The 18513-nt window shown below is 42.3% G+C and overlaps 1 protein-coding gene across 1 annotated transcript in view; it reads right to left on the bottom strand.

The window, feature by feature from the left end:
* The window catches only part of NQO2 (N-ribosyldihydronicotinamide:quinone reductase 2), a 243462-nt gene that overhangs the window by 27692 nt on the left and 197257 nt on the right, over window positions 1-18513 (bottom strand). Inside the window, exon 2 of the mRNA XM_033932818.1 lies at window positions 1957-2121. Coding sequence (XP_033788709.1) covers window positions 1957-2077 — 121 coding nt within the window. The 5' untranslated portion in view covers window positions 2078-2121. The remainder of the gene's footprint in view (window positions 1-1956; window positions 2122-18513) is intronic.

Raw genomic sequence — 18513 nt, 5'->3', positions numbered from 1 at the left:
AGCGGTCAGCAAAACACAGATTGCTACTGACTACCGTATTTTCGCGGATATAACGCGCGCGTTATACGTGATTTTACGTACCGCGCATACCCCTCGTGCGTTATATGCCTGAGCGCGGTATACAAAAGTTTTTAAACATAGTTCCCACCCCGCCTGACGCCCGATTCACCCCCCCCCAGCAGGACCCGCTCGCACCCCCACCCCGAACGACCGCTCGCACGCGCTCCCACCCGCACCCGCATCCACGATCGGAGCAAGAGGGAGCCCAAGCCCTCTTGCCCGGCCGACTCCCCGACGTCCGATACATCCCCCCCCCGGCAGGACCACTCGCACCCTCACCCCGAAGGACCGCCGACTCCCCAACAATATCGGGCCAGGAGGGAGCCCAAACCCTCCTGGCCACGGCGACCCCCTAACCCCACCCCGCACTACATTACGGGCAGGAGGGATCCCAGGCCCTCCTGCCCTCGACGCAAACCCCCCTCCCTCCAACGACCGCCCCCCCAAGAACCTCCGCCCGTCCCCCAGCCGACCCGCGACCCCCCTGGCCGACCCCCACGACACCCCCACCCGCCTTCCCCATACCTTTGTGTAGTTGGGCCAGAAGGGAGCCCAAACCCTCCTGGCCACGGCGACCCCCTAACCCCACCCCGCACTACATTACGGGCAGGAGGGATCCCAGGCCCTCCTGCCCTCGACGCAAACCCCCCTCCCCCCCAGCCGACCCGCGACCCCCCTGGCCGACCCCCACGACCCCCCCACCCCCCTTCCCCGTACCTTTGGAAGTTGGCCGGACAGACGGGAGCCAAACCCGCCTGTCCGGCAGGCAGCCAACGAAGGAATGAGGCCGGATTGGCCCATCCGTCCTAAAGCTCCGCCTACTGGTGGGGCCTAAGGCGCGTGGGCCAATCAGAATAGGCCCTGGAGCCTTAGGTCCCACCTGGGGGCGCGGCCTGAGGCACATGGGCCAAACCCGACCATGTGTCTCAGGCCGCGCCCCCAGGTGGGACCTAAGGCTCCAGGGCCTATTCTGATTGGCCCACGCGCCTTAGGCCCCACCAGTAGGCGGAGCTTTAGGACGGATGGGCCAATCCGGCCTCATTCCTTCGTTGGCTGCCTGCCGGACAGGCGGGTTTGGCTCCCGTCTGTCCGGCCAACTTCCAAAGGTACGGGGAAGGGGGGTGGGGGGGTCGTGGGGGTCGGCCAGGGGGGTCGCGGGTCGGCTGGGGGGGAGGGGGGTTTGCGTCGAGGGCAGGAGGGCCTGGGATCCCTCCTGCCCGTAATGTAGTGCGGGGTGGGGTTAGGGGGTCGCCGTGGCCAGGAGGGTTTGGGCTCCCTTCTGGCCCAACTACACAAAGGTAAGGGGAAGGCGGGTGGGGGTGTCGTGGGGGTCGGCCAGGGGGGTCGCGGGTTGTCTGGGGGACGGGCGGAGGTTCTTGGGGGGGGGGGCGGTCGTTGGGGGGAGGGGGTTTGCGTCGAGGGCAGGAGGGCCTGGGATCCCTCCTGCCCGTAATGTAGTGCGGGGTGGGGTTAGGGGGTCGCCGTGGCCAGGAGGGTTTGGGCTGCCTCCTGGCCCGATATTGTTGGGGAGTCGGCGGTCCTTCGGGGTGAGGGTGCGAGTGGTCCTGCCGGGGGGGGGGGGGATGTATCGGACGTCGGGGGGGGGCATCAGGCTTTCAGGATGGGGACAGACCTTCAAGGGGGGACAGGACTTCAAGGGAGGACAGTGCACGGAAGTCAGGGGGGGTGAACGGAGAGTCGGGACAGCGCACGGAAAGTCAGGGCGGGCGAAAGGAGAGTCGGGCAGCATGCGCGTTATATGCCTGAGCGCGGTATAGAAAAGTTTTTGTACATATCATCGTGATTTCTGCGCGCTATACCCCTGTGCGCGTTTTACAATGGTGCGCGTTATATCCGCGAAAATACGGTAATTGGGCCTATTAGTATTACCCTTACCAGTGATGTCACTTCTGGTTGCTGTTGCTTCGAAATGCATAGCATAGAGATCAGATACAGTGACACTGCATCCCTGCTTGCTCAAGACCTCCTCGGCAGTGTTCTTCAAAGATCCATTCATTGACCTGGGCTCCTGATGCGCATAGATGATTAGAACCTTCTTTCCTATATGAAAGATTAAAATTACACCACTACTGAGTATTGTGGAATGTACTTCCTAAATATTTAAGCAGTATGACCATTTTTATTTCCTTTTTTTTTTTTTTACAGTTTCAGAAATCAGTAAAGGCCTTCCTATTTACTCAGGCTTTTGATGAAGCATCGTTAAGTTGGAGCGGCTACTGAATTGATGTCTGTGCTGCTTATTTATGCATGATATGAGCTTGGTATTAAAGTTGTTTTTGTGTATTTTAAATATTATGTGTTATGCTTGTACATCACCTTGTACAAAGGATAGAGAGGTTTATAAATTGTGAAATTATACAGTACAAACATACTCACAGCACAGATTTACACCTGCTTTCTCCGTGGATATTTTTCTAGGCAAAACTGTATATTTTGTTGCTTTTACTGACCTAACTCTGTCCAGAACACCTTCCAACAATGCATATTAAATTATTGTATATGTGTTGTTCCACATATGTAATTTTACCCACAGATCGACTGGGCAATTTTTAAAAAGAAAATCATTCAGAGTAGTAATGGACCACAAGCCTTCCACTAACAAATAAGTACTTAATAAAATCAAAGGCTAGGGGCCTATTGAAGTAAATGCCCCAGGAGGAGGAGCGCCGACACACATCCATGTTTCGGTATAAAACACATGCATCAGGGGCCACAGCTTCTAGACATAAAGAAACAATTCAGCCAGAGCCATGCCCACACTCCATGCAGGTTATACCACTCTACGATTAAACACTGATATCGCAAACACAGCTGTTGGCAATTTGCCATCATACCAACTACATATAGGCAGTTTTGTTTTTTTGGGTTTTTTAAAATATCTTTATTGGGTCAAGCAATATAACCATAACACAACCAAGAACAACAATGTGGCAGCAAGCCAGTGACTTTGAGACCATTGCAGACCAATCTGTGCACTTCTACACTTCTCTTTATAGTGAAGGCAGTTATAGATGATGCAATTCAGAACACATTACCACAATGGCATGACCAGTGGTTTTTATTATTTTAGCTGCACCACAGTCACATTATCTTCAATACATGATTAAACCAACAGTATTGCAAACTAACAACACTTTACCTGCTAAATTTCAAACTTAAGCTCTATCCCCCGCCTCTTCACCCCACTGAGATAAATAGGATCCACACAGATATGATTGCGATATAAAATTGCTGCTTGATTTCGATCTGTCTATGCCATTTTGAGGACACAGATGATAGAAGTCTGACCTAAGGACAGTACCGGGTAGACTCCTAAGGTCTATGGCCCAGAAATAACAAAGAAAAGACATTTTAATCATGTCACCACTGGCCCCCTGTCTACTCTGTTGCTCCTTTGTAATTGCTTTCATAGTTGTGTCCTTGTAAACCGACATGATATATTCATTCCGCCACCAAGTTTCTTCTCTCCCTTCCTTGTCCTGCACACAGCCATCTAGAAAGCACCTATCATTATGTATTCTATTTTCTTGATCTCTATCTCTGGAATACTCTCCCTTGTGATCTAAGAGCCAAACCTAAAATCCAACTTAAGGCCCATCTGTTCAGACAAGCCTTTTCATTATAACTGTGCAGAACAAGTCCCAAAACAGACCAATAGATGGCATGGTTACAATATATTTTTAGTTGTTTTATGGTATTTTATTCCTTCTGGTTTGGGATCTTTCCTGTCTCGTATGATTTTGGTGATCCTTTCTGCCTGTTTTGTTTGATTAGATTTTCATGATTTAAATATTGTATACCACTCTTATACTGGCTATTTACAGCAGTATATTAAGCCTTGACTAAACCATAAATTTGTGTGCAGTGAAAATAAATTCATACCTGCCATATTCTGATCACTATGGAAAGTGAACAAGATGTGGTGGTTTATCAGTGGTTCCCAACCCTGTCCTGGAGGAACACCAGGCCAATTGGGTTTTCAGGCTAGCCCTAATGAATATGCATGAAGCAAATTTGCATGCCTATCACTTCCATCATATGCAAATCTCTCTCATGCATATTCATTAGGGCTAGCCTGAAAACCCGATTGGCCTGGTGTTCCTCCAGGACAGGGTTGGGAACCACTGGTTTAAATAACACTCTGCAGCTAACAAGGATGCAGAAAGACCTCCTTCCTTTGGAACTGGAAATAGAGAAGAGCAAGTTCAGCGAGAAAAGGCAAGACTATTTCCAATATGCACACTGAAAGACCCTTTTCTTTTCTTTCTTTCACATCCTAAAGAAGAGAAGCCAGATACAAAGATCTATAGCATGTCATTAAACTACGAAGTTCAGGTACCGTATTTGTGTTTTACAATGAAGCTGAAACTCCAGCTGAATTTAGTTGATCTGACTATTTTTATATAGCATTGTTATTGTGCATCTTGAATACTGTATATGTTTAAATTGTAACACATCTGGAATTTTAGATTGTGCAGGTAAGAGAGCTAATAAATAAATAAACAAACAAACAGAAGAAAAACCAGCAGATCTAATGAATGAACCAAAAGACCTATATTATAATTTAAAGTCTTTACTAGGTTACATAAAATAAACACCTGACGTGGCCTTTAAAACAAACCAGAAAAAATATTATTTCATACAATGTGTACTTAAACTCTGAAATTTATTGCCAGAAAATGTGGTGCAATCAGTTAGCTTAACGGGGTTTAAAAAAGGTTTGGACCATTTCCTAAAAGAGAAGTCCATAGGCCACTATTGAGATGGCTTGGGGAAATCCACTGCTTATCCCTAGGATAAGAAGCATAAAATCTGTTTTACTACTTGAGATCTTGCTAGGTATTTGGGACCTGGGTTGGCCACTGTTGGAAACAGGATACTGGGCTTGATGGACTTTCAGTTTATCCCAGTAGGGCAATTCTTATGTTCTTAATCTGATGTGGACTCTACAGGCAGAAGGTGGCACTTGGTCTGGAATCTGTGATTGTCAGGGGAAGTTCTGCAAAAGGGAATACCTGGAGCGAGAAAGAGCAGATCAGGGGAATGGTCCAAGCGTGTGGTCAATAGGGAGTCAAAAATTGAAGATGAATTAAATCTACAAACATTAGGGAGTAAAGAGATGAGTGAGCCAAACCTGCATCGAACAGCAGCTGGCTAGAGAAAAGTACATTGCTGGGGAGTGGAGGGAATTACAGTGATACCTTGGAATCCGAACTTAATCCGTTCCAGAACTCAGTTCGAGTTCCAAAGCGTTCTAGTTCCAAGTCAATTTTTCCCATTGAAAATAATAGAAACTGGATTAATCTGTTCCAGGGTCCCACAGACTCAAATTTTAACAGGAAATACACTGGATTTTAAGGTAAAACATTAAGCAACATTCAGATTCTTGGGCACAAGCACACACATACAATGTGCAGGGCGTTCGGATTCCAAAGCAAAGTTCGGATTCTGGGGCACAAACACACATATACAAAGTGCAGGGTGTTCAGATTCCAAGACAAAATTTACTACAAAAAAAAGTTTGGATTCTAAAACATTCGAGTTCTGAGGCGTTCGGATTCCGAGGTACCACTGTATGTAGAAGGCTAGGTCAAGGGAAAATGAGAAGCAGAAAAGCTAAAAAAGAATTAGGGAATGGAGTAGGAAGACAGCTATTATACTCCATATTATACCTATGCAGGAGTAGGGAGGGGGAGAGGAAATGGGGGGAATAGAGTGTGGTGCAGATATACTGAGGGAAGAGGAACTGGTTGGAGAGAAGTGCTATGAAATGAATGGCTTGAATAGTAAGAGAGAGAGAGAGAGAGAGAAGGATTCTGAAAGCTGGGAGAGTGGCAGAACCCTAACTTTTGATATGTCCACATTACCTGCCCTGCTCTTGACATTTAGGGCTCCTTTTACTAAGGTGCGCTAGCGGTTTATGCACGCGCTTAGCACGCGCTACAATACCGCACACTCTAAATGCTAACGCCTCCATAGAGCTTGCGTTAGTATTTTTCGTTTAGCGCATGGTTAGCGCACCTTAGTAAAAGGAGCCCTTAGATATGGGCTGGTCACTCACTACCAGAGAGAAAAGTAGCCATTGGAATCTGTTGAGTGCCAAGGTATGTGTTGCAGTGCAAAAGGGGAAACCAGTCCCAGAAAACAGGAATGTGCTTGGAGCCAGGGAGAGCAGAGCAAGGAAATGATCCAAGCCTGTGGTCAATGGGAAATCACAACTGAAGATGAGTTAAATCTACAAAGACATCTCACCTGTAGAGGAGAATGAGAAGTGGGGATCAGTAAAGGGATGGCGAGCTAAATCTGTATGGAATGGCAACTAGCTAGGAAAATGTGCATTGGATCTTGCTGGGGAGCAGAGGGAAATAGAAGACTAGGAAAAACGGAAAATGAGAAGCAGAACAGGTTAAAAAGATTTAAAGAGTAGAGCATGTCAAGGTAATTAAATTCCCTGCCCCCAAATGTAAAGCATTGAATTATGCTTAAGCAGGAAGAGAAAAACTAAAATGTAGAGAGAGGATGGAGGGGGGAAATGAAAAACAATCGGGGGAATAGAGTGTGGTATAGATGAGCTAAGGGAAAAGAGGGACTGGTTGGAGAAAAGTGCTATACATGTTTGAATGGAGGGAGAGAGAATATGATGTAGAGGTCTGCACGGGAACAGGGATCGCGGGGATCCCAGGGGATACCCCCAGGCTATGGGACTTCCATGAGGACCCCTCCAAGGCTAGTTTAATACCTCTGAGTTCTCTCTCATTCATTATACTTTGGAATAATATAAAAATATTTTGTTGCATCAATAAACTAGAAATGCATAGCTATTCTAGTACAGAGACTCCCCCCCCACCAAAAAAACCTCCACCTTTCTGAAGTAATTGCTGCTTTTTATGAGGGCAGGTAACTTTTATGGGTATGGGCGGGGCCAGAGGGGATTCCGGCGGGGGTGGGATTTCTGTCCCCACGCAACTATCTAGTATGATGCTGACCCGCTGGGAGGGGAAGGAGTGGCTGAACTCTAGCTTTTGACTTGTCTACATTCCCTATCCCTGCTTTTTTAACATTTAACTACAGGATGGTCATCACTACTATTCGTTACCAGATGTATTTTGCTTTTCCTTTCCCCCCCCCCTTGTGGGGGGAGGTGAAATTTGTTTTTGAGATGAACACCCTCAATCACTTTCAAAAGTTGGCTCCCATGTTCCCAGCAATTATACAAGAGGCACAATTTGTCCCACCGTCTACATAGTGCATACAAGCCTTTCATTTAACAACACTCTGCTGCAAGTGAATCTTTGGAGCCCACAGATATCTCCGACTTATCTATTAAACATGCACTTAACAAGGAAACTGCTTCTAGTATCTCCCAGACTCCCACAATTTCAGTAGGCAATGAAAAGAAAACCTTCAGCTAGGAAAAGTACAGCATTCAATGACTCACAGCTCACCCTCTTGTTTGTCTGTTTTGCCACGTACTTGTTCTCGGTTTCCAACTGAGCTACATTGGGGTTTGTTTTACCATAGTCCATTCCCACTAGAAACGAAAACCATACACAAATAATTCCGCAGCTGTTTTCGAAGGAAGGAAGGCCTTTATTAGCTTAAGCAAGAGACTTTGGAAAGCTAAGTAGCTGATATTTAAACATGTGTTAGTTTTACATTTTAAAAAGGGCACGGTCTTTTATCCGGCCACTGTGTCGGTATCCCCTTGTAAGGTTTTAATTAATTTGTTCTTCGTGTCTCTTTAAACTCTCACTTTGTTTTTGCAACATTTCACCGGTACCGGGAAAGATGGTAGAGGCGCTGATAAAGGACCGCATCATCGAGTACTTTAGCAAGAATGTGAGCCTTTGGGACAGTCAGGGAACTCTAAGTACTCTATCTTCATCTTAATTAATCTTACTTATTGCATTTCTTCTGTTTCTACTGTAAACCGCTTAGAACTTCACGGTACAGCGGTATATAAGAAATAAAATTATTATTATTATTATTATTATTATTCTTTTTTTTAATAACATTACTCAGCAGCGTAAGTGAGACTCTGCTGAAGGCTTCTGCTGACTCATTGTCAACGAGCCCAAATTCCATTGCCTGCAGTGAGGAAAATTGACTGCATGCTCCTGGAATAGTCTCAAAAGCAGCAAGAAATTATTTCGTAACTCTCATGCTGGAAAGCATCTATATATAACTATAGTCCTAAATAAGCAAGCAGCGTGCAGAGATTTCATCGCAGAATTGATATCCTACACAGCACCTTTACTTTACTGAAGACTTTCAGTGTCATAGTCAAGATGTGATTTGTTAGAGAGGAACTATGAATAAATTTACTGCAGCTATTGCTTTTAAAAACTGCAGTCCTAGATTCCTCCAAATCCAATCTTTTTACTTGCTTCTTCCGATGCATTTTTTTTAGTCCTAGGTCCTTTTAATGCCTTCGTTGTTCCACTTTTTAAATTAAAAAGGCACACAGGTAAGGGTGTCAAATTTTTCACCAACCATAACTGGACATCATGGGAGCAGGGGGGGGATTCTGAGCTTAAAGACTTGGAAGACGGGATCAGAAAATACAAGGTTACATCCTGTTAGACATCATAATATCTCAGCCGAAGGGGAGGGGATCATAAATAGCTCCTAGTCATTCCTTCACCCTCTTTATAATTGCCACCAGAACTCCTGCCCTTAAGCAGCAGTCATAAACCCAGGACCTCCCATGTATATATTTTTAAAGCATTTAACCATCAGGTTACAGTTAGTTACGTGGGTATCTGTCAAAAAGTGCTCATGCCTAAATATTAAGTGCAGAAATACCTGGTTATGTGAGTACTGTATTCTGTAAAAATAAAAAAAAGTAGATACTTTAATATTCTCTCCATTTTAAAAATATGGCACAATGAATTCCACCAGAAATTATAACTTAGTCTATCATAATTTTTCCAATTTCTCGTAGTTTGTTGAATGGCAACTCCTGTCATTATGAGTAAAAGTTTATTGTTTTTAGTAGATATTTGACTCTTTTTCCTCATTGATGTGCCAAATAGTATCGTATCATATGAAAGCGCTACCGGATTCTCAAGTAAATTATTTATTTGACTCCAAATAGATTTCAAAAAATTATGTATCAGAGGACAAAAAAATAATAAATGATCCAATGTACCAGCTTCAAGATGACAGTGCCAGCATCTATTAGACTTAGAACAATCTATTCAGCAGGGACCATATAAAAGATTTATTGATGTTTGGGAGCCATTAACAAATTATTGTAAAGATTGATTATAGTTAATAATTTATTTTCCCCTTTATTATTGAAGTATAGGGTGGGGGAGGCTGGGTGTAAATTTTAGTTATTTCTGAAAATGTTATATGGGAGGGAGGGGGTAGGGAGGAATTTTATTATGATACAATTATATGTATGATTAATAAGTGTTATTACTTCATTCAAATTTTCTTCCTGTTTCTCCAATTTTTCAGTTAATTTAGATAGGTGTAAACCTTGTTGTTCCACTTTGGAATAGATAGTTCCATAATCATTTTTAATTGTTGAAAGACTCAATTTTAGGTTGGCGTCCATTATAGATATGGCCTGCCACAGCGCCTCCATATCAATCTTTTCAATTCCCCAAAATTAATGTTGTTCCCACTAGAAGTTCCTCTCACCTCTGCTTCACTGGTGGTGGGGGTTAATTGAACTCAGAGGCATAGGAAGGAGTTCTTGGCCTTGCGGCCCAGAACCCTAGCCCTCGAAGCTACTTTTTTGTTAAAGTTTCCAGCGAAATGTTTTATTTCCTATCAAAATAAAAATTTTCTTTTTTTTGAGCCTAAACAATTAATAGATTTTTTAGGACCAAAGGAAGGGTCAGCTTAGTCCTTTGATTTATGACCTGACCATCGGCTGTAGCGTGGATAACCAGTGCTGTTACTCTATTCAGGATAATTTTCTTATTACAGTGGAATGTATTATTATTATTTTTTTTATTTCCATGTCTTGAATCCATTATTTGTGGACTAAATAGTTGTTTTTATTTCTTTACATTTATGCGTATGCATATGTTAACTTTTATTTCCTATCTGTGTATATTCTGATCCTTTGTCAAGATTGTTATGCTTGATGAAAATTTAAAACTGTATAAATAAATTAAAAAAAAAAAGTTCACTTCAGCTTATCTAAACCATCTCCAAATTACTGGAGTTCCTGTTGCAGCCCTCCCCAGCCCATTCTAAATAGAATAGCCATATATGGGACACAAACAGTGCATGTCTGCCCAGTATTAGCCTTAGTGCTTCAATATATGCCATTAATTTTCTGATTAGAGATCCTCTGTGTTCATCCTATGGTTTTTTTTTTTTTAATTCCATCACTTTTTTCCTCTCCACCATCTCCTTCTGGAGGACATTCCAGGAATCAACCATCCTCTCTATGAGAAATAATTTCCTACCGTTACTCCTAAGTCTACCACCCCGCAACCTCAATCTATGCCCTCTAGTTTTACTATTTCCCTTCTCTGGAAAAGATTTGGTTCCGTATTAACACCTTTTATGCATTTAAATATCTGTATCATATCTCCCCTATCCCTCCTGTCCTCTAGTGCAGAGGTTCTCAACACGCTGTACGAGTACTCCTAAGGGTATGCAAACCGCTGGTGGGGGGTACGTGGCACTGTGTGAATCTCCTGCCCTCCTTCCTCCTCAAGGTGGAGCTACTGTCAGTTATTACCGCTGCCGCCAGTGATCTCATGTGTTACCTCAACAGGCCTTCTTACCCTCCAGCCACACACCCTATGGGGGCTGGTGGGCAATGCAAAGATGCTGCACACGATCTGGTGGATGAAAGAGGGAGAAATTTTAGATGTGGCAGTAGAGGGGGTGGGAGATATGCACCCTGTATTGGCAGCATGGAATAGTGCTACACCTTGGGTTTTGGCCAGGTACTAGTGACCTGGATTGGCCACCTTGAAAACGGGTTATTGGGCTTGATGGACCATTGGTCTGACCCAGTAAAGCTATTCTTATATTCTTATCTTCTCTCTCTTTCCCCACTCCCTTTGATGCAAGGGAGGAAATGAGAGAAAGAGAGATGGTGGACAAAGAGGGAGACATGTTGCACATGGGGGTGGAGGAGAGAGGAAGAAATGCTGCACAGGAGTGGGGAAGAGAAAAAGAGGGAAAATGTCCAGGAAAGATGGGAGGGAAAATGCTATACAATGAGAAGGAAGGAAGAGAGAAATGTTGGACCATAGTAGGAGGAACCAATGGAAAGCAACTACTTGAAGAAGAATTTGCAGAAGACAGGAGAGTTGGAAGGAGGATGTCACACTTGAGGAAAGGGGAGAGGAGAGAGAAAAAGTGTGCAGGAGGCAGAAAGTGTTGGGCTCATGGAGAGGGAGAGGAAGAGATGGATGGGGAGGTCAGAAAGGAGGGAAGGAGAAATGTCACACTCAGGGGAAGGGGGAGAGGGCAGAATGAAAAGTTAGACTCATAGAAGGAAACAGAGAGATGTTGGTTGGGGAAGGGAATGAGCTCTGGAGGAGAGGAAGCGTGCAGGAGGCAAAGAGAAAGAAATGTTGGACTGGTAGAGGGAAAGGAGGGTAAAATGTTGGACTGGGAGGGAGGCCAGAAAGGAGGAAGGGAGGGGACATGTTACACTGGGGGGGAAGGAGAAATGACTCAAGGAAGAGAGATGTCAGATCTGAAAAAGGGTGTTGGAAGGAGGGAGAAAGAGAAGTTAGACCACTGGAAGGGGGAGGGAAGGAGAGAGAGATGCCAAACTGGGAACTTTTTCATATTACTTGTGATCAGGTAGTCACTATCTTATGCTAATCTTTACTTTTTCTTTCTGTATCCTACCCTCTTGTTCCTATCCTGCTTGTTTTTCCCTTAAGATATTGTAAACCTCTCCCCTTTTTGTCCTCTTGTGTCTAGTTTGGTTAATTTGTTTGTGTACATTCCCCTTGTTATGCTTTTTATTTAAAATATTGCCCACTGTTTGTATTTATTGTACACCACTTTTATTTGACTTTTTTTGTTACAAATGGCGGTATATCAAATAAAATAACTGTAACTAACCTTTTGTCTTTCCTCATATGAGAGGAGTTCCATCCCCTTTATCATCTTGGTCATCGCAAGTGGATTTTCCCAAACCATCTCAATAATGGCCTATGGACTTCTCTTTTAGGAAATTAGCCAAGCCTTTGTAAACCCTGCTAAGCTAACTGATTTCATCACATTCTTCAGCAACGAATTCCAGAGTTTAATTATGTGTTGTGTGAAGAAATATTTTCTCCAGTTTGTTTAAATCTGCTACTTAGTAGCTTCATCGCATGCCCCCTAATCCTAGTATTTTTGGAAAGCTTGAACAAGTGATTCATATCTACCCTTTCTACTCAGTATTTTATAGACCTCTATCATATCACCCCTAAGCCATCTCTTCTCCAAGCTAAAAAGCCCTAGCAACTTTAGCCTCTCCTCATAGTGAAGGTGTCCCAAACATTTTATCATTTTTGTCACTCTTCTCTGTACCTTTTCTAATTCCGCTACATCATTTTTGAGAATCAGCAACCAGAACTGCACACTATTTAAGTTGCGGCTGTATCATAGAGCAATACAAGGGCATTATAATATTTTCATCTTTGTTTTCCATTCCTTTCCTGATAATTCCTTACATTTTATTTGCTTTCTTAGCCGCCGCCACACATTGAGCTGAGGGTTTCAATGTACCTTCAACAATGACACCTAGATCTTTTCCTGGGCAATGACTCCTAACATAGAACCCGGTATCACATAGCTATAGTTCGGGTTCCTCTTTCCTACAGGCATCACTTTGCACTTGCTCACATTAAACATCATCTACCATTTTGATGCCCAATCTTCCAGTCTCACAAGGTTATCTTGCAATTTTTCACAGTCCTCTTGTGATTTAACAACTTTGAACTTTGTGTCATCAGCAAATTTAATTATCTCACTAGTTATTCCCATCACTAGATCATTGATAAATATGTTAAAAAGCAGCGGTCCCAGCACAGACCCCTGGGGAACCCCACTATTTACTCTTCTCCACTGAGAATATCATTTAAACCCACTTTCTCTGTTTTCTATCTTTCAGCCAGTTCTTAAACCATAATAGAACATTGCCTCCTACCCCATGACTTTCTGATTTCCTCAAAAGTCTTTCATGAGGTACTTTGTCAAATGCCTTTTGAAAATCCAAATACACAATATTAACCAGTTAATCTTTATCCACCCCTTCAAAGAAATGCAGTATATTGGTGAGGCAAGATTTTTCTTGTCTAAAACCATGTTTGCTTTAAACTAAACTAAAGCTTAACTTTGTATACCGAGTCATCATTCTGAGAAAGCTCAACTTGGTTTACAGCAATTAAATAAATAGGGAATGATTTACAAATGATAAATAAAAGATAATAGCAAAATTTCAAAAGAATTAATTTTCAAAATGTTTGGCAAATAGAGTAGTTTTTAAAGATTTACGGAAAAATTGAAATGAACTGGAACTCCTTAAAAAAAAAAAAGGAGAGATCATTCCATTAATCCATGCTTACGTATATGTTCTGATAAACACAAGTGGAATTGTATATGTTCTGTCATTTTGTTCTTTATAATATTCTCTACCATTTTGCCTGGCACTGACATATGACTCTCCAGTTTATAAGTTCCTGGATCACCTCTGGAACCCTTTTTAAAAATCGATATCATGTTGGCCACCCTCCACTCTTCTGGAACTAAGCTGGATTTTAAAGAAAAATTACAAAATCTAACAATAATTTTGCAAGTTCATTTTTCAATTCTATCAGCACTCTGGGATGTATACAATCTGGTCCAGGTGATTTGCTACTGTTCATTTTGTCAAATTGACCTGTTACATAGAGATTTATATGAGTTTCTCTGATTCATCAGAATTGAATACCATTTCTGGCACCAGTAACTCCCCCACATCTTCCTCAGTGAAGACCAAAGCAAATAATTCATTTAATCTCTCCGCTATGGCCTTGTCTTCCCAGAGAGCCCCTTTTATCCCTTGGTTGTTTAGTGGTCCAATGGATTCTCTTCCTGGCTTCTTGCTTTCAATATACCTAAAAAAGATTTTACTGTGTATTTTTGCTTCCAGCGCAATCTTTTTTTCACGGTCTCTCTTTGTCTTCCTTATTAATACCTTGCATTTGACTTGACATTCCTTGTTCTGTTTATAATTAATTTCAGTCGGATCTTTCTTCCACTTTCTGAAGGATTATCTTTTAGTTTTCTAAGGCCCTGGTAAAAGCAGTTATCATAGCAGGGTTTAAGAAAGGTTTGGGTAATTTCCTAAAAGAGAATTCCATAATCCATTATTAAGATGGACTTGGGGAAATCTGTTGCATATTCCTAGGATAAGCAGCATAGAATCTGTCATGTCACCCCTCTCTTTAAATCACTTTATTGGCTCCCTATCCGCCTTGGCATACAGTTCAAACTCCTACTGCTGACCAACAAGTGTGTTCATTCTGCTGCCCCCTTAATATCTCCTCTCTCCTTATAACACCTCCCAGAGAACTCCATTCCTCAGATAAGCTACTCTTAGCTGTACCCTTCTCCTTCACTGCCAATTCCAGACTGTTCCCTATACCTGGAATAAATTATCCAAGTTTGTCCGCCAAGCCCCTTCCCCTTATCTTTTTTAAAAGCAGACTGAAAACTTACTTTTTTGATATAGCCTTCAATTCATAATCCTACTCCCCACTGTCCACCAACCCAGCCAGCAATTTAACCATTCCCCTTAATTGTATCCATGACGTCCTATTTGTCTGTCTTATCTGTTTAGATTGTAAGCTCCTTCGAGCAAGGACTGTCTTCCTCATGACTCTGTACAGCACTGCGTACGTCTGGTAGTACTATAGAAATAATTAATAATAGTAGTAGTAGTAGTAGAAGAATCTGTTTTATTCCTTGGGATCTTGCCAGGTACTTGTGATCTGGTCCTCCTCCCCCTCGCCCCCCGCTGCCTGTTCATCAGGCAGGAAGCCATCCGTGCATGCACCACGATGATATCATGACATCATTGCATTGCACTCCTTCCGACGTGATTTCTTTTCAAAACCCGGACAAAGTGCCAGGTTTTGAAAAGCTGTCCGACCCCCAGACATGTCCTTATAAGGAGGACATGTCCAGGGAGATCCCTAGCTCAGCCCACACATCATAAACAGCACCCTACTGAAATACTACAGGCAATTTAAAGTGTGATCATTGTAATTGCCTAGTCCCTCTTTACTTTACTTTTATTATGTGTGGTGGTTTTTTTTTTTCATTTTCATTACATCACTTGGGGTATCCCCAGTCATACCTTGGACTCCCACACTCACAGAGCTCTAATTTCTAAAGACCTCATAATTATTCTCCCAGATCCACCACCACTCAGAGCAACACCTTGCGCCTTTCAAATTCACTTCCTTAATGGACATCTGCACTGCTCTTTTCTCCATCAGCCCTCCCCTCATTTCCTTCACACCGCCTACTGCAAACTGCTGAAGCGTGGATACAGAGAGAAGAAATTTCCCAGACCTCTTCATCTACCCTGTGAGTTAACAGAGTTTGGAGAGCACTGAACTTTAGAAGTTTTTTTGCTTTCCATTTTATCTTCTTTTGACCTTTCCAAATCTCCCCGATTGCTGTCTCTGCTGTCAGTAAGTCACTCAGCCTTTGGTCAGTCGCAGTGACTAACTCTTTAATATACAAAAAACTCTGTTGATTGCAAATATAGATTTTACATAAGAAACTAAATACATCAATATTATAATGAAACTTAAGATCAATTATGGATCTGTTATGCTTGGCAAATTGAAAAAAGTATTTACATACTGAAATAGTTAAACTAAAAAGTTAAGAGAGAAGGGATGGGTCTTTTGATAAACTGTCTTCCTGGGGTTACAAATCAATGCAGTTTACATATTATATATTCAGGTACTTATTTTATACAAGCTGATTACCCGGCGTTACCCAAATATTTATTTATTCCAAAATGTCCCACCCCCCCACATGTCCCACAGAAATGTCCCTCTCTATGGGGCTGAAGTTGGACTTAAACAGCATTGGGAGTGTTAGTATTCATCTCAGTGAGCCCGAAAACTATGGGGTAGACACTAATATCTGTATTTTTTGATAATTTTTAAACGTCACTCCCTTCCCACCCCCACAGTATTTTTTCCCAGATAGTAACTCATATGTATACCAAGTTTGTTTGAAATCTGTCCATGCATTTCAGAGTTATGCTGGAACATACATACTCTGAATAATTTAGTGGGACCGTTGACACCAGCGCTGGCGGGAGGACCCTTGAAAAAGTGATATATGAAACATGTCGGGTCCTGCCCTACCGAACTGTGTTTAAAAAGACAGTTATTTGTAAAGAAGAATTATACTAAGATAAGTTGATTGTTGAAAGAAATTGGATAGTATTTATTAAAATGTAAATTATTTATCTATTTAAAATAAGTTTAAGATAAAGCAGAGTATTAAAGCACCGAGCACTTTAAAGTTAAGTAAGTAATAATAGAAGTTTAATGCATAAAGGAGTAAAAAGATTATAAAATTTATATTGATCCAGTGATGATATTTCCACATAAAGCTCACCGCCATGAAAGTTTATTGATGCTGTGGAGTGGTGGGGCTGAGGCTCAGAAGATGAAAAAAGAACAAATTGGCCATTACAGTTGGTTGAAGAATTGATAAGTGCTTGGAGGTTTTTTGCAAGATGGAACATACATACACATACACACAGATACATCCAATTTTATATATATAAATTTTGGGCAGTGAAGAGTTAAGTGAGTTGATCAGAGTCACAAGGAGCAAATGCATCAGATACACTAAAGTTCAATAAAATTATATTACATGTCTGTTGGGTATGGCACATTAGAGAGAGCTTTATATACTGTTAAAATTGACTTATCTTTATTTGAAGTCCTCACTCCATCTATCTTATCACTAACTTATGCTGTGCCTATATTACATTATAGGTCTTATCCTTAGTTGAAGTCTTTATTCCAACTATTGTATTGCTAACTTATGTATGTAAACTTGTAACCCGTTCTGGACTCTTTTGGGAGGATGGGCTAAGAAATTGAAAAATAAATAAAAAATATTGTAGATTAGCACAATGAGCTAGTAACAACCATTTCACAGACAATAGGCTACACCACAATCTTGCTTGTATTGACCCATGTTGGGTACCTCAAGTCCTGTGGTAGTGTTAAGTTACAATTAATTCAATGAATTTTTTTTCTTGACTTTTGCCAAAGCAAGATAAGCCAACCACAAAAATAATTTCATCATTGTATTCACAGAGAGTCACAAGAGGGCACCCGCTCAAACTCAGAGGAGGGAGATTTGGTGGTGACACCAGGAAGTATTTCTTTACAGAAAGGGTGGTGGATCACTGGAACAAACTACCGGTGCAGGTGATCAAGGCCACTAGCGTGCTCAACTTTAAGAATAAATGGAACATCCACGTGGGATCTCTACGTGGGTCGAGCAGCACTCTGACTTAATGGGGTGGGACAGTAGAGTGGGCAGACTTGATGGGCTATAGCCCTTTTCTGCCATCATCTTTCTATGTTTCTATGTTTATATGGGTAGAAGAACATTGCCATCCACCAACATCATACAGCTAGACCAAGAAGGGATTATGCTCAGGTCTAGTTTGGTTTAGGCATGAGGCTTAGATAAGATCCAACGGATTGCCAATGGTATGTCAACTAGAAAAAAAAAGATGGAAGAGGCAATATCTAATATTACAATGACTGTAATCAGTGGCATACCTAGCATAAGTGACACCCGGGGCCCATCATTTTTTGGCACCCCCCCCCCCCATCTGTACGAAAAACATGATTTTTAGTAACAAGCCACACGTCACACATGAGTACCTAGGAAAAGGCAGCCTCTAACATATTGCAGTGAGCAGTACATCAATACACCCATTGTAAAACTAAACAAGCCAGACTAGTACAGATCAATCCTACAACGTTAATCCTAACAGAAAACCATGTCTTTCGAACACACAGAACACAGAAAACACCTTCACCTAGCATGGAATATGTCATCACAAACTACCCCTCCCCCTTTTACAAAACTCTAGTGTGGATTTTAGCCATGGTGGTAACACCTCTGACGCTCATAGAATTCTGAGCATTAGAGCTGCTACCACCACGGCTAGCACTAAAAAACGCTCCACAGTTTTGTAAAAGGGGGGATAAAATAGAAATACATAGACAAAGGTTACATTGAACCAGCAAGAAGCTGTCCCTTTCTCAGCAGCGTAAAGCTCTTCAGCACACTACCTCAACCAAATAGTAGTTGGCTTACCTTAGCCAACACCTTTACTGTCCAAACCTCCAATACATACAGCAGGCTTCTCATCCAGCCAAACTCTCTAACAGTCTCTGGAGGTTTCTTCCC

This window comes from Geotrypetes seraphini, chromosome 2 (genome assembly GCF_902459505.1).
Source record: "Geotrypetes seraphini chromosome 2, aGeoSer1.1, whole genome shotgun sequence".
Taxonomy (NCBI): domain Eukaryota; kingdom Metazoa; phylum Chordata; class Amphibia; order Gymnophiona; family Dermophiidae; genus Geotrypetes; species Geotrypetes seraphini.
Note: the sequence above shows the minus strand (reverse complement) of the source record. Positions and strands in the feature narration are given on the sequence as shown.